The sequence below is a fragment of the Mandrillus leucophaeus genome, unplaced genomic scaffold, assembly GCF_000951045.1.
Source record: "Mandrillus leucophaeus isolate KB7577 unplaced genomic scaffold, Mleu.le_1.0 Scaffold638, whole genome shotgun sequence".
Lineage (NCBI taxonomy): Eukaryota > Metazoa > Chordata > Mammalia > Primates > Cercopithecidae > Mandrillus > Mandrillus leucophaeus.
In genome coordinates this window covers 299,706-321,155 of record NW_012106897.1, presented here as the reverse complement: position 1 = coordinate 321,155, position 21,450 = coordinate 299,706, and the positions used below count along the sequence as shown (strand labels likewise).

Sequence of the window (21,450 nt, the reverse complement as noted above, 5' to 3'; positions counted from 1 at the left end):
TCAGGCTGTTATTAGATACTTCCCTATGGGTGATACCTTAGATGTAAGGAGCTATCTAAGTGGGGAAAATGTTAACTAGGAGTTCTCCTAGTTATTATTTTTTCTGAGTATTGTTAAGATTCATCCATTTTTGTCTTGATAGAGAATAACTGGTACTTTTCTTAGATCTATTTATTACTTATTTTTAAAATAACTTCATATTTTGTCCTCAACTCATCATTCCAATTATTCATTATTCCAATATCATTATAAAAAGCAACTGGTTATATAACAGTGTAAAAACGTGGAAGGATTATTCATGAATTAACATCTCATGCTATCAATGCCTGTTGAGGTTGTGGATCTGTTTTCACAGAGCTGATGGGGCTTGGCTCTCTGCCCTCCCTCACAATTATGCATTGCTGGATGTGATTTACATGGGAGATGAAATGAGTTACAATGTTCCTATTTCTGATTCTTGGCTCAGATCCATAGCTCTGGAACTAAGGGAAAGAGGAGATGATTAGGCTAGGTTGATCAATTTGTATATCCATTCCTTTTTTAGAGTCACAGATTATTAATATAATGGCTAAACGAAAAGACTTCTCTTTGAGCATCAAAAATATGTCATGCCAAGCCTTCAGGGGAAGGAGAGAATAATAACAATATAGCAATGCCTTTGATTTCTGAAGTGCTTTTCTTTGGAAGAGCTGAAAGTACAGCTTCTGTTTCTCACCTTTAATGCCAGTGCATTCCCAGGGCTGAGAAACAGCCTTTTTAGTAAATGCTGAAAAATAGAAGTGATTATTGAATGATGAAAGGGAGTAAAGGCTTCACAAAGATATCTTTGTTCCCAGAGGAGCCCAAAGAAAATGAAAATAGGTCAAAAACAGATAAAAATGGGGGGCTATGATTGATAACACTAGCTAATAGCTCAATGTCAAACATTTCCCTTTATCTTTCACTAATACACTGGTGTTCATCTCTCCCCCTTTTCTCTCCCCTCCCATCTTCTCCAGAAGAATTTTCACTTAAGACTGACACCCTCACTTTTTCTGTTCTTAGTTTTGCAAGCTTGTTTTCACCACCTAATCTTTCCCTGAAATTTCATTTTCTCCCATACATCTTTTTCTGTGCAGCACAATTGAAAAGACCATCAAACTCCCCTGTCATCCAGGAATGAGTCCTTTTCCTGGAATTTCCTCCCTTGACCTCTCTGTAGCCCTTAACACCATGGGTTATCCCATCTCTCATTTGTTCCTTTCTTAATTTATACTATGGAAGAAATCAAGTTCAGATTAAAAACTTGTGTTATATTGTGTTTTGATTAAAATCTATTACAAGCACAATGTAAACCACACCCAAAAGGCCTTAAACTTTTTTTTATCAACAGAAGAGCTCATAATATCATACCTTTGTTTAAATGTATATCTATGCCTATAACTATGTTAGTCTATCTTTATAATTAATATATCTATTCCTATATCTACATCTATACCTATACTTACAGAGAGTTTTTTAAAATTATATTTTATAGCTAAAGAAAAAATGAAATTTTCTGAGAAGTGTCATTTTATGTATGGTATACAGTAGTTATGCAATGAGAGAGTTCAGACCTGGGTGATCAAACAAAATTTTGGAGTTAAGACTTGAATATCTTTGAAAGCCTCTTGTCCTATTTTTGTAAATGTTCAAGAGAGTAGCTGTAATTCATGACAGCAAGACATGGCATGTAAAATTTTTAACTTAAATAAAACCTTTGGCCCTTCTAGCTGATTTCCAAGTTTGCTTCTTGGTCATTGTGATTTCAACCATTGGGATATTGATGTTTTCTGTCTTCTTTCTTCTCTTGCTAAGAATGGAAATAACCAATACAGTGTTTTGAATTATCAAGATATGCCAAGCAGATTATCCTTTGAAGTCGTCTTATCAGAGCATGTTTTATTTTCATTTTAATCAAGACTGAATCAGAATTTTAGCTTTATAACTGTTGTTCCTTGTTACATTCCTCTGTCTCACCTCCTACCTCTCTGATCAAAGTCCTGCTTCACTGGTTTCCCCATTTTCCATGTTCAAACCTCTTCCATCTTAAAAAATGTAGCTCCTAAAAATTTGATAGCCTAATATTACAAACCTACTCAGCTGACACCTTTCCCCTCTTTCCATCTTAGCCAACGTTCTCAGAAGAGTTGATGCTGCTTTTCATCTCCATTTGCTGGTTCCTATCACCATTAGTTCATGGAAACAGCTTTCCCTAAGTCACTGATGACATTGCTCATGTCAGTCTGTATGACCACGTCACCCTTCAAAGGGCACCACTGACTTTTTATGCCCTTATCAAATCTCTCTTGTTGTGTTTCGAGAACCAGCACACTCCCCCAACACACTCTTCTGGATTTTCTTTCTTTTTCGATTTCTCAGCCCTTCTTCCTTAGTCTCCTCAGCTTCCTCATCATTTTCTACCAAGCCATTAAATGTTGATGCTCCTAAAGGCTCCAAGTCCCTCTTCTCTTCTCCTCCTGTTCTGTGCTCTGCCTTTCAACAGCAGCATCCAGATCCAGGGTTTCAGTGGCCATTTGTGTGCTCTCCACTTCTTCATTTATATCTGCTCCAGATCTCTGAGTTGCCTTTGGGTAGCCCACTGCCCACTGTCTCAAAGACATGAGAAACTCAACGTGTTCAAAATGAAATCCATCCTTCTTCATCCTAACCCGGTCTCCTATCTCATTCTCCTGTAATGATAGTTTAATGGGAATAACGTTGACTCTCTAAATTACTTTGGGCACTATGGCCATTTTCACAATATTGAGACTTCCTATTCATGAACATGAAATGTTTTTCCATTTTTTTGTGTCCTGTCTGATTTCTTTGAGCAGTGGTTTGCAGTTCTCCTTGAAGAGGTCCTTCACTTCCCGTGTTAGCTGTATTCCTAGGTATTTTATTCTCTTTATAGCAATTGTGAATGGGAGTTCATTCATGATTGGCTCTCTGCTTGCCTGTTGTTGGTGTATAGGAATGCTAGCGATTTTTGCACATTGATTTTGTATCCTGAGACTTTGTTGAAGTTGCTTATCAGCCTAAGAAGATTTTGGGCTGAGATGATGGGGTTTTCTAGATATAGGATCATGTCATCTGCAAACAAAAACAATTTGACTTCCTCTCTTTCTATTCGAATATGCTTTATTTGTTTCTCTTACCTGATTGCCCTGGTCAGAACTTCCAATACTCTCTTGAATAGAACTGGTGAGAAGGAGCATGGCCATGTGCATTAGTCTGTTCCAACACTGCTATGAAGAAATACCTGGCACTGGGTAATTCATAAAGGAAAGAGATTTAATTGACTCACAGTTCCACCTTGCTGGGGAGGCCTCAGGAAACTTATGACCATGGAGGAAGGCAAAGGAGAAGCAGGGGCCTTCTTCACAGGGTGGCAGGATGGAGTGAAGGCAAGCAGGGGAAGATACCAGATGCTTATAAAACCATCAAACCTCCTGAGAACTCACTCACTATCACTAGAACAGCATGGGGTAAACTGCCCCCATAATCCAATCACCTCCACCTGGTCCCGCCCTTGACTCAGGGGCCCATGGGTACTACAATTCGAGGTGAGATTTGGGTGCGGACACAGAGGCAAGCCATATCACCACGTTTTGATCTGATTTCCCTTCAGTATTTCACTTCTGACTTACCTCTGTCCTGTTCTCTCACTTCCACACTAAACCAGCTATAGTTTCCTTGATGTGTCCAAATGCCACTTGGATAAAGTCTTAGTAAAGACATGGGATGGTGGGAGTGGTTAGCAATATATTGCAGAAGCCTACATCAAACTACGTAAAATGAAATATTGGAAATCCCTGTTCATAAATTCTTTGGCCATCCCTGTTATTGGGCATTTCTTGTTGGCTGGTATTTCTCTGCAGGCCTTCACCTGCTGCTGTTTTCCTCAACAGCCCCTTTCTTCCACCTTCGCTCTCCAGCCCCCAGTTCCTGTTAACTACTTACATTGGGGAGGTTAGCTCCTTTCTTCCTGCACTAGCCTATCCTTAGAGAATCTTATTGTCATAACCAAACATGATGACATATTCACTTTTGAGAGGCATTCTATGCTACTTTTTAAAATTAAATTTTTCTTGTGTTATCATAAGTTGAATATTCAGCCACACCCACACTTAAAACATCAAAGCTATCATGGACCTCTTTGTGTTCCTTACTGTGTTTATTTAATCATCATTGCAGTGAGTTCCAAGGATTAGGGTGCTGATGGAGAAAAAAGATATGACCATGAGATGGCAGAGGCATACCACAAGCCTAATTTGGCTGGTGCTTTCACAGGCTTTGCTTCTGAGAGAGTCACTCGCCACATGAGAACCTCCAAAGGCAACTGCAAAGAGACCATCACCCAGCAAGGGAGGAGGGTGAAGGGACTCCGGGGGGAGGAGGGATCAGAGAAAGGGCTTTCATGTCTAGGTGATGTCACTCAGCATCATGATGGGAGTCCCAGAGCAGAGAACTCTGAAAAGTGGCAGCAGCTTTATAGCCCCAAAAGTTGGAGCATATGAATGTACAAATAACCATACCATAAGATCAACTGTGAGGGCATGAGAAGAACATCAGTCTTCTCTGGGAAATCTGATGTTGTAGGAAGAGCTTCTAGCAGGGAACTCAGAGATCAGGTCCCCATAGGGGTGTGGGATTTGGGGGAAGGAGAGAAATTACACAATGCTAGGTTTTCAAGCCCAGGGTGATTTTAAGCATAGTAATGCCACTAATCAATGTGGGAAGAAATAGGAGCAGAATAGGGAGTACACAATTGGTCTTAAGCAGCTGACACTGTGCTTTGTGTTGAGCAGGTAGAGTCTGGGACACTGGCGGGATATATTTGTATCAGTGATTCCCAAGCAAAGATAAACACCTAGAGGGGAGGAAGGAGTGTGCTCAGGTAAAAGGCAGTTTCTGAAGATCCAATTTGGGGTTGAACCCAAGGATTTAAAATGTAGTATCTTTATAGAGTAAAGACACCTGTTGAGAAAATATTAAATGAGAAGAAAATGGAAGTGGAACTTTGATGTGTGTCTATACATCAGGTGTGGTGGGGGACTAAGGTTACATGGTAAAGGTAAGGTGTAATGAGAGGTAGATAGGGTGAAGGCAGTGTGGGTCAATGGATTCTACCATCTCAAACCAAGCCATCCTTCAAAAAGTCTGGCATGAATTTTACTTCCTCCCCAAAGCCTCCCCAAAGACTTTTGTCATCTGAACTCAGAAGGCTTATTATCTTCGATTCTCATTTAGCAATTAACTGTGCATTACTTTGACACATCGCTTACTATTGCAGTGTACTCATCAACTAAATGGCATCATCTTATAACTCTTTGAATCATCAAGCAAATTTATCCATAGTAGTTTGTCAATAAGTACATATTGACTGATTGATTATTTTAATATTTCTTCGTATCTACTAGACAATGAATTTCCCTCAACCTGTTATCTTATTTGTCTTTTTGTAGTTGTGCTGTATTCTATGTGCTAAGTAACACCTCTCTCACCCTCTCTCTGTTTCTCCCTGTCTCTGTCTCTTTCTCTTTCCAAAACAATTGTCGAGCTCTGGCTATGTGCTAGAGAACCACTTTGCTAGATGCCAGGAGTACAAAAAGGAGTACAGAGAGAAAACTCAACTTCTAGCAGGGAGTCATTTTGAGCCAGGATTGTTAAACATGAAGGCTGGCCCTCACCAAGGGAGGGTCCTCGGGAGTATGAGAAATACAAAGGTCAAGGTAGCCACAAAATATGTGGAGTGTGGAGAGGGAGGCAGTAGACATTGTATCTGGAGTAGAGTAGGCTCAAAAGAGGCAATGCCAGAGGTAAGCCTTAAAGAACGAGCAAGAGTAAGCCAGATGCAAGGGGGAGGTATAGATAGAGGCATTTCAGGCAGAAAGGAGAGGAGGAGCGAAGTTCCAGTGCCAGAGAATACGGGGTATATGGGCATGTCTATGTGAGCGTATTTGTAAGCATAGAACGATGGGCTTCCCATCCATGGGACATTCTCTGCATTTATCCTTTATCAATTGTGTTTAGTGATAGCAGGAAATCCAGTAATTCCAAATCTGATGTTATGTGGGAAAATGTCTTTTAATGTAAGACCCTATGCGCAGATATCCACTCATAATTTGTGGTGAGCCTAAGTACCTTTTTAGAATATCATGTTTCTGTTTTAAGAGTTAATGTTGTGCTGTTAGGTAATTTGAGCTCTGACCATATGCCGTAGATTTGGAATATGTACAAAAGAAAGTGCAAGTGTCATCAATGTAGAAAATTACTAGAAAGTCAGAGCCATGTTCCCCTCTTCCCACTTCTTTTGTTTTATGATATGCCTGAAAGCCTGAGGCAAAGCAGTGTGTCAGCAAACACTTGGGGATGTCTTCATTTTTCAAGTTCTTAAACACTTTCTTGTCTCTGAGACTTTTAAAAGAGTGGTAACATTTGCCGGACGTGAGCCAATGGAGGGAATAATAAGAGCCATCTGGAGAAATATTCAGGTTCATCACAAGGAACTAGAGAAATAACAGTTCTGGAAAGTCGAATTTCTTTCTGATTTCAGAACCTACCATTAAATTTTTGTATTCTGTTTATGATAAATTCAAATGATTCTGACTGTGTATTTAGGTGACTTGGAGATTCAGTGGTTAAACGGCATGTAAAGCTCATTTAAGAACCTCATGGAAGCCAAACTAAAGTACTTGCTTAACAGACAGTATGAATATTTATGAATGTTATTCATTATTCTCATTTAGGAAGAATAGTGAAGCCACCACTAGAAATGAATGTGCTTTTTTTTTTCTGGAATCATTTTTAAAGATAGAAAAGGAAATAATATTTGATAAAATTAAAGTAGAAACGCATCTAGGAAAATTACCATATAAATATTTTCTACATAATTTCTCATCCTTATTTGTTTCGACCTCTTCTCCTTCAGTGGTTATTTCACTTCCTGTTAGCTGATTGGTAGATTTGGAGGAGGAAAAAAATATCCTGATTGAGAAGTGAGTTGCCATGGCAACCTTGCACTACAGTTATATTTTTCTGTCTGTAACTATAAATGGTAAAATGTAACCTTTCTAATTATGCTGCAACATTTTTAACTCTATTGGTACCAAATCCTCTACAAAGTTTGATGTCATGCTAAATAAAAGCAATACATCCATCTCATTTTTATCTCAACAAAAAAATCTTTATATTAACTGGAATCTCTTTTGTAGAAATTAAGATCCTATTACACGCAATAAAATATCAAAATACAGAATTTAAAAATCTTACCTGAATGCCTAGATTGCTCATTCTAAACATTCAAAGTAATTAAAATATTAGCCTGAGTTTAAGTTTATTATTTTTAAATGTGTAGTTTGAACAGAACAAGGGGAAACCTAATTCAGAATCTGTAAATGAAGGTCTTAACGTTTATCATGAATTATATTTTCTTCAGTCCTAGGGGAACAACTTAGACAATCCCTGATTTCCTAACACTAGTTTGAAGTAACTCATACATTCAAACAACAAGTACAAAGCATCCCTGCTTTGCCCAACCCAGATTCCCACCTCCCCTCCCTCTCTTGGAACCCCTGTTGCCTCTGCCCCTGGCAGGGGAGCTCCTGGAAATATGAGAAAGCAGGGAAGCTCCAGGTTCAAAAGTAGGGTAGAGAAAGAAGCTGTGAGAATCAGGATACCTAGGGTCAAGCACTCTGTCAAAAACGTCACCTTGCTCCGATCATAAAAAACAAATAATTTGATTTTTTTAAAAAATTATTTAACCATTTAGTAGTATTGCTGAAAGTTCTATCGACTAGAGATTGTAAATTTCACCTCAATTAGAAGCATGACAGGTTAAAGGGGCTATCTCTGGTCATTCAAATCTTAGTGTCAATTATATAAATCAGGTTTCTTTCCTGCTAAAACTGGGCAGGATTAGAGCATCCTAAGGGAATGGAGGCTTGCATTGTGTGGAGGGGAGTGGAAGATGGCTTTGGAGGAAGAAGACTGGGAGGCAGGGAGGCCTGACTATGAAGTATAGGTGATGGGGACATGCTGTGGCATAGGGTTTGGGAGAGGACAATGGGAGTGGGGGATGGGGGTGAAAGGACCAGCATTTTGCTTGGGACTGTCTTCATACTTGGCAGCCCGTCTTTGTCCTCTCATCTCTCTGTCTCCTCTCTTAGCTATATGCAGAATGTCATATAAATGGAATCACCCATGACATACACCCTTTTCATATGTTTGCATGTGTGTGTTTGTCATCTGTGTCTCTTCCTTGGTGAAGTATCTGTTAAATTTTTTCTTTTTTTTGAAACGGAGTCTCACTCTGTTGCCCAGGCTGGAGTGCAGTGGTGTGATCTCAGCTCACTGCAACCTCCGCCTCCTGAGTTCAAGTGATTCTCATGCCTCAGCCTCCTGAGTAGCTGGGACTACAGGTGCGTGCCACCATGCCTGGCTGATTTTTTGTATTTTTAGTAGAGACGGTGTTTCACCATGTAGGCCAGGCTGGTCTTGAACTCCTGACCTCAGATGATCCTCCTGCCTCAGCCTCCCAAAGTGCTGGGATTACAGGCGTGAACCACCCTGCCCAGCCCAAGTATCTTAAATCTTTTGCTGATTTTATTTCTGCTGGTTTGTTTACTTATTGTTGAGTTTTGAAATTTTAAAACAATACATTGTGCTTGGAAGTCCTTTTTCAGGTATGTGAATAGCAAATATTTTTTCCAGTGTGTGACTTGTTTTTCAATTCTCTTAACGATGCACTTTTCAGAGCCAACATGTTTTTTTAATTCAATGAAATCCAATTTATCAAGTTTTATTAAATAAATTATGTTTTTGGTATTATGTTTAAGAACTCTTTGCCTAACTAATAATCACAAAAATTTCTTCTGTTTTCTTCTAAAAGTTTGTAGTTATATGTTTGACATATAGATGTGTGATCCATTTTGAGTAGACTCCTTTTTAATGTGAACATTTTTTTTTAGTTCACTTGGTAATAGTTGGAATATTTTTATGTCTTTGAGAAAACATCTAAGGACGAAAAGCTGCTATGACTTATCAATACTTGAATTTGTGTATCTTTGTATCTACTGACCAATAAAAGTTGACTCATGTTCTTACAGAGCCAACTTACATTTAAATTTTATTAACCACAACAGCATCTACATACATTTGAAAAGCATAGTACATGAACATCAAGGTACTTGTGGAGTTGAGGATTCCTTGCAATAGCGCCACCCTCCCTCAGTCATGTAGTGGTTTACCATCCACAGATCTGGGCCAATCTCTTCCTTTTATAGGCAAATAAGCAGAGTTTCGGAGGGAATCAGAGCTTTTTCCAGAGTCAAAGAGAAAGTTGGTGGCAAAGCTAGTCTAGAATCTAGAATCTAGATCTCTAGAATTCTAGTCCAGTGCATGCTCCATTACTAGGTTACGGTTTACTGACTGGCCACTAGAAAGCGAGGCATCATTACAGTAACCACTCTTTTGAACATGTGCCTTGCATTCTCCAAGCTCTTCGAAGGCATGGACTACATCTTTTCTAGTCTTTGACTGGCTAATTACATCTCATATACTGTTATGTGTCCTAACATTATAACCTGGGCAATTGTGGAGTAAGTGCTTTTTGAGTAAACGGCTCCTTCCTTGGGCAAGGAAATATTTCAGATCAATCAATTTTTAATAGATTTGCAGTGAAAATACCTGGAAGAGAATTGGTTGTCTACAGTATGATATAGAGAAAAAAGCAAGGATTTAACATCAGAAAGACCAGTTTGAAACCCTGGCTAAGCACAATGAAAAGGGAAAACAAAATTCACGGTTAAATATTGGAGACAATGATTCTTTGTTCAACCTAGATTTGTGCTGCAGTAATAGACATGTTCACACAGCCAGACTAGAACAAAAGTCACAGAGCCAAGCATGTTATGCAAAAAAGCCATGAGGAAAGATGTGATCTTTGCAGCAGCATATGGAAATGAAATAATATAGACAGCTTTCTTTACAGTGTTATTTCTTTTAGCTTTGGCCTTTGAGCTACAGTCTGCAAGTGTTCACATATTTCTCGTGAAATCCACCTTTTATATTCCTGAAAACTCATCATGATAGCCACTAGTGTGGTGGCAGAAATCCTGCAGGAGCCTTGAGGTGTCTGGGAATGGGCGAAGGGGAGAGCCAGGGTCAACTTACCCGAGCTTAAACATCGCATCTCAAAGCAGAATTCAATGAGGATCATTCCAATGAATGTCTCTTGTTTCCTTCTCTTCAAAATATTCTGGCCACAGCTTCCTGCTTCACTCTTGCATTTTAATCCCCCTGCTTGGCATCACATCATGCTCCTGGCACGACATGAATGACTCTTCTCATTGCCCGCCCCACCCCAGGGCTTGAGTTCTGCCATCTGTGGCTGTCATTGCAGTGATGCAAATGAAAGCTCCTTTGAGGTAAATGGAAGTCAACATGGCATCGCCTGGCTCCTGGCCCAGCAGGGGTGTAAATGCATCACCCTCGGAAATAAACATACTCCTCCGCTTTTCTTGGCCTTCATAACTGCACATCCATCTTTCTCTTTCCTGTGTATTCTCCAGACCATCTCAGATCTATTTCCACTCACCTCTACTGCCCTGATCCACGCAATGCATATTTACCCACCTCTTTGAGGCCCTAGACATTTTAAAATGGAAGAAATTGAGTATGTCATTAACATGACTCTAACATAAGTAAAGCTTGGCACCATCCCATTTCTACTTTTTGTAATCCTCCTTTCCACCTTGTTACCTCTTTCCTGCCTGTCCTCAGACATCTAGTGTTCTGTACAGCCTTATTATTACCCAGGACTGACCGTCTCCTTCCCTGTTTCCTCTGCCTCTGGAAGGAAAGCATGTAACCAATGAATCCACACAGATATACTAAAGACTCTAAAGACTAAAGATCACTTGATACATACACCCAACACAGGCATATTCTCTGAGAAAAGAAGATGGTAGCAATACAAACAAAATACTGTGGAATCTGCCACTAAGCCAGGATGGGAAGACTATTTCTATGTAAATTGCTCTTCCAGAAATATCACACAACACAATGACTCAGCCAAATACCTGGCACCTAGTAGGTGTTCTGTAATGGGATTGACAGTGGATTTCTCCTATGAGGAAGCTAAGCTTGCACAGATTTTGAAAGTTGCAAATCCCTCTTTGGTACCTATTTCCTTCCTGCCGAAGAAATACAGCCAATCACTTCCTCCTTCATTCTTATATCATACACAATCCTAGTACTTGGGATATAGCTGTCCTTTTAGGAACTTTCAGTCCAGTGTGGGAACAGAATATCATGTGTAATCCAGAATAGTGTGGTATGTGCTGTAAATAGGGTTGTTATGGGGGAATGTAGGGATGTACGCAGCATGGCTTTGGATATCCCTGGAGATAGTTACTCCTAAGCCAAAGTCTGAAGGGCAAGGAGAGAATCAGGGGAAGGGAAGAGGGAGGTGCTCCACAGCGGGGACAGAATATAGTGGGGTGTGTTAGAAAGGGTAAGAGTTTGTCACATCTGCAGCTCTGGGGTCGTGTGGGGTGAAAACAACAACCACTACAGCAAAAGACACTTACTATTTCCTGTGTGGAAGCCAAGCATGCACACCCTCTTCTGGCTTCAATGTCACCTTCAACATGAGAGCCAAGAGACCCACCATGCTTGGTGCTCCACTGTCCATCACCCACAGCCTCGTTACCACTCTTCTGAGAGGTCTCAGGACTCATTTCATCATGTCCTCCATCCCTATGTCCATAGTCCCTCATTGAAACCCCAGTCAGGTCATTTCTTATCACCCGGACCATCTCCACAGAGCTCTGTACCTCCCTGAACCTGACCCAACCTAATATCACACTGAGCTCTCAGACCCTTCCACTCCACCTTGCTGGGCATGTCATTTGTCATTGCCAAAATCCTCCACTCTTCAGCCTCCCCTCTGAATGATCTCCCACCTTTTTGTTGTGCTCTTCCAGAGGACCCTGCTTCCACAGCCTGTCTCTCAGCAAGGGCTGTTTTCCCTCTGAACTGACCTATCACAGGGTCTGGAGGAAGGGAGGGGTCTGGTTTCTTCTCATCACCACCTCCTGTTAATTTTAACTCCTGCCTCCCTGAAACTCTCCATCTCCTTTGAAGTCATGCCCTTGTGAGCTTCTCTTCTTCGCTGGAGTCATCTGAAGGTCTCTGAGACACTCATGCTCATTCTTTGAATACTTGAGCACCAGGTTCACCATCTTTCCCAAACCCTCCTCTTGTCACAATGCTTGGCAATTTCAAAATCCATGCAGAGGATCCTTCCCCTCCCCAATCTCTCACTTTTGTGACCTTCTCTCCAATGATCTTGTCCTTCCCACTACTGCAGCCATTGATAGATCTTGCCCTGTAAATGACCACACACCGTACAAAATTACAAGACTTCTACTTCAAAGCTTTCCCTCTCTGGCTCCTGCTTTCTATCTGCCCAGCTCACTCTCTTCAGTCCTTTGATTCCAGGAATTCCTCAGCCCCACCACAATCACCAGTCCATTAATTCTACCAGTTTTTTCACAGTCCCAACCACTCATATTCTCATTTCCCTCTATGCCCATCTCAAACTCCACAGCCCCCATTGTAACCCCTTCCTTGCAGACCCCTTCCACTCCCTTGCCATTATTCTCTTTGTTGCACTCACTTGGCTGAATTGTAAATGTGGCTAATGGTAAATCCAACTCTCAGTCTATTCTGTTCCTCCTCCCCAACTAGTTGAATATGGCAAGAGGAAACAATGCCAAATAACGTGATTTGTAACCCCTTCCTTGCAGACCCCTTCCACTCCCTTGCCATTATTCTCTTTGTTGCACTCACTTGGCTGAATTGTAAACGTGGCTAATGGTAAATCCAACTGTCAGTCTATTCTGTTCTTCCTCCCCAACCAGTTGAATATGGCAAGAGGAAACAATGCCAAATAATGTGATTTTAAGCCCATGAGTACTAACCTCAGCTGAGCGATTGGTATGGCCCAAGTATCCTTCAAGAGACAGCACAGCATGTGGAGAGTTTATGCAGCCAGACTTTCCAGTTTAGATTCCGAGCTCTGCCCCTTATGAGCTGCACCATCATGAGATATTTATCTTTATGTTCTGTGCTTCAGTGTTTTAATCTGTAAAATGGGAAGAAGAATAATACTTATGTCTGGGATTGCAGTGAGGATTACATTAGTTAATATACGTAAAGTGCTTAGAAAAGTTTCTGGCACATAATGACCCTATATAATGGTACATGATCATCATCATCATCATCATCATCTTATTACATTTCCTGGGTCCACTTACTCTTCTGCTTGCCTAGAAAACCATTTCACACATTTTCTACCCCTCTTTCTTTCTCACACAGCCCTAACCCCTACTCAACCTCCTCACTTTGAATCAATGATCTTGATTACTATTTTACTGAGAAAATAGAAGTAAACAAAAGAGAACCTTCTCCACTCTGAGTCAATGAACATACCCCAGCTATACCCATCTAGTTGTTTCCCTCTTGCTGCTATGAATGAGCCCTCTGTACTTCCATCTAAGATCGGCCCCTCCACTGTGCCTTAGGTCCCATCAATTCTCAAAGTCATCTGTCTAGTAATTTCCCCTCACTCTCCTGCATCAGTGATTCACTGGATCATTCCCATCATCCTATCTACATGCTGTAGTAACCTTCCTCAATCCATCAACCTCGAAGTAGCTACCCATTTCTCTCTTTCTTCTTTACTGCCAAACTGCCTCAATGCCTCTATCTCCTTGCTTCCCATTTTTCCCTAAATCCACTCGTATAATGGTTTGTTTGTTTTGTTTTTGTTTCCCCGCCCCCCCCCCCATCGTTCCATCAAAACTGCTCTTATCAGGGTTACCAAAGACCACTCTGTTGGCCAAACCAGGGTAACTTCCCAGTCCTTGTTTTTATTTGATTAACAGCAGCATTTGAAATGGCCAATTACTCTTTCCTTGAAACTTTTCTCTCTTGGCTTCTGGGATACCACACCCTCCTATTACTCTTGTTTCCTTCTTGGCCACTCCTTCTGCTTCTTTTGCTGTTTTCATCTCATATTCTTGACCTCTAAATATTGCAGGTCCTGAAGGTCCAACCCCTGGCCGTCTTTTTGTCTCTACTTACTCTGACTTCCTTAGTGATCTCTGCCAGTTTAAAACATAATAGCATCTCTAAGCTAATGATGGCTGTATTTATATGCTTTTTCTCCAGATAGCCTCACGGCTTACTCTATTTCTTCCTACAGGTCTTGGTTCAAATTTCACCTGACAGAGAGGCCTTCCCAGTCCATTCTAAATAAAATAGTCTTCCCACCCCATCAGTCTATATCTCCTTATTCTGTATTATTATTATTATTTGCACAGCACTTTTCTTCTTCTGACATATATTTATTTGTATATTGAAAGCCTTTGAGAATGAGGACATTATCCAGCTCACAGAGAGCCTTGCACATAGAAAGCTACCAATAAATGTTTGTTGAATAAAAGCACAATTTCATTCAGTCCTGACAATACCCCAACAATCCTATTAGAAGGATTATTACAGATGAAGAAACAGAATCAAGTTAACTCATTATCACACAGCTGGCAATTCAGGCAGCCTGACTGCTACCCACATGCTTACCTACCTTGCTACGGAAGCCAGAAGGGTACACAGGATCAGAGGGTTCTTTCACTAGGTACAGAGTTTATGTTGAGGGCAAATAGAGAACTGCTGGGGTGGTAGTGGTGGGGAACACATGGGAGTGACATACCCTAGTAAGGTGCTGACTCCATCCAAAATGTGCACATAATTGCCCATCTCCAGTTCCTACGTCATTAAGTCCTGCCAACTCAGAGACTGCCGTGGTGCTTCATTGGAAAGTCTAGGCTGACAGTAGATTATATGTATGCTTTGTCAGCATCAAACTGACCTGTGCTGACAATATTTAAGTCAGATTTAGTTAAGAGCTTCAAATCAATGCTACCTTGAGGTCTCTGAAATTAAAGCCTTTTCTTGCTGTTTCCATAGCAGCCTGATAGTTGACATAATCCCCGAAGAAGCTTATGTTAATACCTAAGGACCATTTACAGTTCTCATGCACTGCTGACCTGAATGCCATGACTAGAGCTAGATATACTAGCAAAATTTTGAGCTATTTAAAGAACATAGGATAGTCCAAACTATAGTGAAAGAGGATACGGTTTTCCAAGAACCTGATTAAATAAACTTTTAAAATACACGTCTTTTAAATATTTGACTTCTTTAAAGTTTAGTGCTCCATGGATTCTGACCTTTCAGGTACCTCACACATGGGGGTTGTAAGATGCAAAGGATATTTTTATGTAGGTAATAAATGCATTCAGTTAATAGATCTAAAATTTGCCATGTTTCCATGGGGAAATGAACTGCTGTTTTCTGTTTTAAAGGGAACCAGGTGTTCACCCTCCAATACCTCCAAAGCCCAGTTCTCCTGTTTCTTCTCCTAACCAGCTGAGACGGGATAATAGGTAAGACCTAGTACTCCAGAATTCCTTGACAAAATGAAGTTCAAGGGAAATGAAAGCAAATGGATTGTGACCCTCTGTGTGCAAAGCATGAATGTTTTGTGTGCACATTCCCTAAAGAAGCATCTGTAGAACTTTTTCTAATTTTATTTCCCAACACATATGTTTATTTATGTTTGCCTTTGAATACTAATGGCTAACTTGTCTTAAGAAAATATGCCTTCAGGATAAAAATGGAACAATATTCATGTTCAGAAAGTGTTTGTGCACAGGCTTTTTTATATATTAGTTCCTAATATGCAAATATAAATACATCTATGTATTTGGCCTGTATTATATATAATATAAATATAAACCATATTAAAAGTATATTTTTTGTTCATATTTGCTCCAAGTTAAGTTTCCCACTAAGAGATACAGATTCTGATGAAAGATGTTCTTGAAACTTTGTGTTACCACTCAAATCCTTGCTTATGTTAGAAATACCTTTTGGTAGTTCTTTAATCTTTTTTTTTAGTGAAGGGATTTGTAATTTATTTCAAAACTATCACAAGTTTTGAAAGATGTTCTAATTGACTTGTCTCTGAATCAGGAAAAATAGACTTGCTTCTCAGCTTTGAATCTCTGTCACTCTATAATTAATACTTGGAAACAAATTCAGAGATCTGAAACTCTTCCCATGTGTTACATTTAAACTGTTTAATATATCTTGAACAATTTTTCGAGATGTACACCCCACATTTCCATTATTATTGTGAGATTAGAAATGGTAACTCAATGAAGATTGACTACATTAGATCTGCTTGATTGCCTACTGTTGCTTCTTTTGTATTTTTGCTCTTTGATGGTTATTTTTTTGACACCATGTAAGACACAATTATGAAACTATTCTTTAATAAGACACAACTATAGAACTATTTTTTAGTAGTCACAATTATAGAAATTTTCTTCATTAAGAGGGTAACTTCAGTTAGAAAGCTTTGACTGGGCAGCAGGACTATGTAGCAATAGGTGTTAAAACTCCAGGTTTGAATTTCTGTTCAGTGAAACTGCACAGTATCTTTGAAATTTTGTCCTTAGGATGAGAACATAATTTTTTAAATTGAGTCAGGAGAATATTTCTTCACTGAACTAATTAAAATATAGATTAGATTTATAACTTTTTGTTTGTATGATGGTTATAATGATCTCTTAAAAATATCTTCTCAAGCTTTTTAATCTTACATTATTTTTCCTCTAACATTTCTAGTATTAAGTAATTAAATACCAATTTGAATAGAATTTTTTAAGGGGCTAAAATTAATTGGCCTTAGTACCACCGACATTCTAATCTATAATCAGCATCACTAGAACTACTAGCTTGTTTAAATTTAAGGAAGCCAAATTTCACAGGAACTTACTACTCAAATTTCTTTATTCCACCAATGATCTAAAAAATAAAATTGGGACAACTTGCATGTTTTTTAAAATCCTGACTACTTTAATCACAGCAAGATGATTTTAATGAAAGAATATGAAATGGAAGTGTTTCCTATGTAATTAACGCATGTCCTCAGGAGTACAAAAAATAGTTGAATGTAGCTTCTTGAGAACAAGTAGGAATGTATAAGTAGGTCAACCAGATACTTTTGAAAAGAGTAGAGAAAAGTCTTAAATTGTGCCAGAACCTAACATAATAAAATTTAATTCTGTCAGCTTAGTATGGTCATTCCCAATGTGGTAGGTGTACTTGAAACATAGACTTCTTTTTCCACCTTATATTAACAAATATATTTCTTGATAGTATTCAAATGGGTTAATTCTTTAAGCAAAAAAAAAATCTCTTTGATGCCCATAACAAAAATTAATATTTTAAAATATTATATCGTTATCTAATAGAGATAAGTATGAAAATGCTTTATTGATGGAGAACAAAAAATCAACATAAATGTATTTAGAACTTATAAGTCTAGATATATCCAGTGGTTTACAAATATGCAATAAAGATAGATTAAATTACAAACTCATTATACTGGAGTTCCTGCCAACCCAAAGAGTTTAAGTTTGTTATCTCAGGTATGGTTCCAACAAACACTAATCTTTTTGTACATAAATTTTTAAAAATAAATTTAAATTTATCAAAAAAGTGTCTTCTTTTCTGACTGATATAATCTTTAACTTTGAAAATATAGGCAGATACATCCACCTAAACCGGGTGTATATACAGAAACCCACAGATCTGCTGAAAGAAATATAAGGTAAACTGATTTCTATCTATATCTACATAACTGTAGCAATGATAAAGTATGCTTTCTCAGCACATTTAAAACTGCAAGGCAATTAATAATAAGGTAGACAAAATCAATTTTCCAACTGACTCCAAAATATCAATAAATGTTTTTGTAGGCACTTTCAGAATTTTGTTTCTTTTAATTCTATCCCAAACTTTCCATTAAGAAAACTACCAAAATGGTGTGAACAAGATAACAGGATAAGATCAAACCCACTAAAGGCAGGAGAGCTTGCTCACCTCTTTATTCCCAGGACCTGCTCTGAGGTCTATCATATACTTGGTGTGGATGTATAAACAAAGAGGTGGAAATAGAGTTGTTCAGTTAAACTTGTGCTACAAAAACTTTGTCTAGTGTTGGCTGAACATAGGCATGTCCAACTCCTCCTACGGCATCAGGAAGAAGCACATTGATGCCATTTGGTAAAGGGACATTCACCAAATGTCTTGGGTGGGGGTAAGGTGGCATTCCCCAAATGTCCGGTGTCCTGATTTACACTTCCCATTTATACTTGTTGTCTTGCACATCCTATTTAGTCTAGCATTTGTTCTGGATGTGTCTTGTTTTTCTCCCCTTTTTAAGGAAAAAAATATTTTTTTTTGAAAATAGTTTTTAAACAGTGCTATTTTATAGGTCTATCAATGTGATAAACTATTTTTTCAGTCAAAAGATTTTTATCACTGAAAAGTTATTTTGAAATTTAAAACTTATATCCTTTTCATTTTTTATATTATCCCCGTTTGACTCTCAGAAGAGTCCCATTCTAAAAGACACATCACATAGATTCTCTTCTTTGGAAAAAGTCATGTTTCCCTTGTTCCGAGGAGCTGACGGCACCACTCTTGGCATTCCCCAGCCTGTGTTCTATGTGCCACAGGATGTCAATGCATGTTCTGCAAAAGAAGAGTTCAGTGTTTCATTACATTTAGGAAACACAATTAAATAGAGTTTTCTGCCACAGAACTTTTCAGAATCTTTAGTGTGCTTATGTGTATTCCAAATCAGCAAAAGTCGGTTACATTTCCCAACCTGGCTGCAGAATCCTTTCTTCATGGAACCTTATTAACCCTCTGTCTATGAGATGCTGAGTTCTTTTCTTTTTTCTTTCTTTTTTTGAACAGGATCTTGCTCTGTCACCCAGGCTGCAGTGCAGCAGAGAACTCATAGCTCACTGCAGCCTCAAACTTCTGGGCTCAGGAGATCCTCCTGCCTTAGCCTCCTGAGTAGTTGGGACTACGGGCACAGGCCACCACACCCAGTTAATTTAAAATGAAATTTGTATGTGGAGATGGGGGATCTCTGTTGCCCAGGCTAATCTTGAACTTCTGGCCTCAAGGGATCCTCCTTCCTTGGCCTCCCAAAGTTCTGGGATTACAGGTGTGAACCACCACACCCAGCCCACAGTTCTTAATTACTATAAGAATTTTCCTAACTGTTCCTTTTATGATCCAGGGATATCGGCATTGATCTGATTTGGAATACACAAGCCGTCTATGTGCTCAGGTGCTTCCACCTATTCTAGAGTCTGAGAAGACAAACATTTTCACCGCTACAGGGTGAAAAGGAATAAATAATTGTATCTGATACTTAATGCTGCTTGGCTCTGGTGGAAAACCTTTTGAACTCACTTCTGTGTTTACTTGTTAGTTAAGTGGGTTTTGTTTTCTATGTCCTATTTGTAACATAGAACCTGGGAGCTGGCAATACCAGTCTTCAGGAGAAAATGTAGTTATTTCAGTGAGCACTAGATGGCAGAGCCAACACCCAGGTGGAATAACAGAGGGAAGTTTTGTGTGCGTGTGTGTGTGTGTGTGTGTGTCAATGGGGGATGTGCGTGTCACTGTGTGCCATGAGCTGACATAACAGAACCACTTTGTCTTTCTGTTAAACTCAGTAATTCCTGAACACCACCTATTTACTTTATTTACTGAAAACAAATGAGAAATTTTAGCTCCTTCAAAAAATAGCTCCTCTGTCACTGACCTGTATTTATTTTTCATTGTTTGAAGGAGTCAGGATCTTGATAACATCGTCAAAGTGGCCACTTCACTTCAGAGAACTGACAAAGGGTGAGATCTCCGAGCTTTTGAGCTTGGGTTTTATCTTCTCTTGTGTTTCAAAAATGTTTAACCATACCTTTAAAAGTTCCAAATATGAACAAAATCCTAGTGCTCTATATTGTATATAATTTAAAATAAGAAAGCGTCAGTTTCTCTAGATGAGTACTCCTGAATAGTGGATGGTGCTGACATTTACGGACACTCTTCCAACTCTGCCGCTTTTTCTGGCAATTTTACTCACCCAGTGACCTCAGCTGTCAAGCCTCATTCCACATATCCAGTCCTGTATTTATGTTGCTGGTCCAGATCTCTACTTATCTCCTAGCACCCCTGCTCAGGCTGTCCAAATTCCTTCCCAAATGTGCTGTTCCTGACTTCTCTGTTCTTGCATTCCTGCAGACTCACCTTTCTGGAATAATTCTTGATTCTTCTTTCTCCTTCCCCCTAGGTAGTATCATACATGCTTGAATTAAACATCTAAAATGTTCCTCATGTGTACACAGACTTCCTCTAGTTTAAACCCTCACTGACTTCTGCACAGATTATTAGAGTAGCTATCTAGCTTTACTTACATTCTTCAGGCTTTCCTTCCACTAAACTATTATTTCGCATCAATGCCAGAATTTTTCCAAAGATTCTGCTCAATCACTGAACCAGGTCCTCATTGCCCAAAGCCCCTGCCAACCTGGCTCCAGCCTCACATTCCAGTTATTTCTGTTTTCACACCTGTATTTATCCCACATTCATATCAAGGGAAACCACTTTCTCTCTGTAGTTTCCAAATACTCTGGCTTTGTTTATACCACATGGTAACCTTTCCCAGTCTCAAGCTACCATGCCAGTCCATCCAAGCCCTGCCCATTGTTCAAGATCCGGATCAAGTGGCACCTTCTCTGTTGTCTTCCCTGAGTGATCCAGTGAGATGTGACTTCTGCCTCTATAAGCAATTAGAGTTGCACTATTCATATTTTATAAGACTGAATCATCTCAGTTTTGTTTCCTGTTATTTGCATAAATGTGTTACCTTCTCTGTCATCTCTATAGTCTCTCAGGGCAGATGTTTTGTCTTATTTGCCATTTACATTGTGTGACATGATGCTTTGTACAAAGTAGGTATTGAATAGATTATGGTAAAATCATAATATTCCATTGTTTAAATCCAAAGCTCTCAAAAAATATTCCTTGTTTAATAGATTTTAGTAATGCTAAGAGTGTTGTTAGAGATTGCAGTCTCTGTCAAAAGAACTGCAGAGAAGAAAATATGACACTTGGCTTTTCTGTGCAAATTCATAAACAAAATAGGAGCTCTGAATCCAGATGGAGTCTATAGAAATTGTCCTGAATGTTTCATTTCCGTGTCTTCTCTCATTGAAGTGTCTAGATCTCTAATTTTATTGATTTATTTTTGTTGCAGGTAATATTTTATTTCCAGTAGGGATTAGACAGTGGTTTGGTGGGTGATCAGGATATCTGAGAAACAGCTAAATGAGTGACTCTGAAGGGAAATTATGGTTTGGTGTAAACCAAATAAAAACCGTGAGAGAGGCAGTTAGTTTAACTTTCCTGTCCCTGCTCCCTAGCCATAAT

At 39.2% G+C, this 21,450-nt stretch overlaps 1 protein-coding gene across 1 annotated transcript in view; it reads left to right on the top strand.

The window, feature by feature from the left end:
- SCEL (sciellin) overlaps positions 1 to 21,450 on the top strand; it is a 101,384-nt gene that overhangs the window by 17,986 nt on the left and 61,948 nt on the right. Inside the window, exons 9-11 of the mRNA XM_012000659.1 lie at positions 15,456 to 15,536; positions 17,705 to 17,770; positions 19,813 to 19,872. Coding sequence (XP_011856049.1) covers positions 15,456 to 15,536; positions 17,705 to 17,770; positions 19,813 to 19,872 — 207 coding nt within the window. The remainder of the gene's footprint in view (positions 1 to 15,455; positions 15,537 to 17,704; positions 17,771 to 19,812; positions 19,873 to 21,450) is intronic.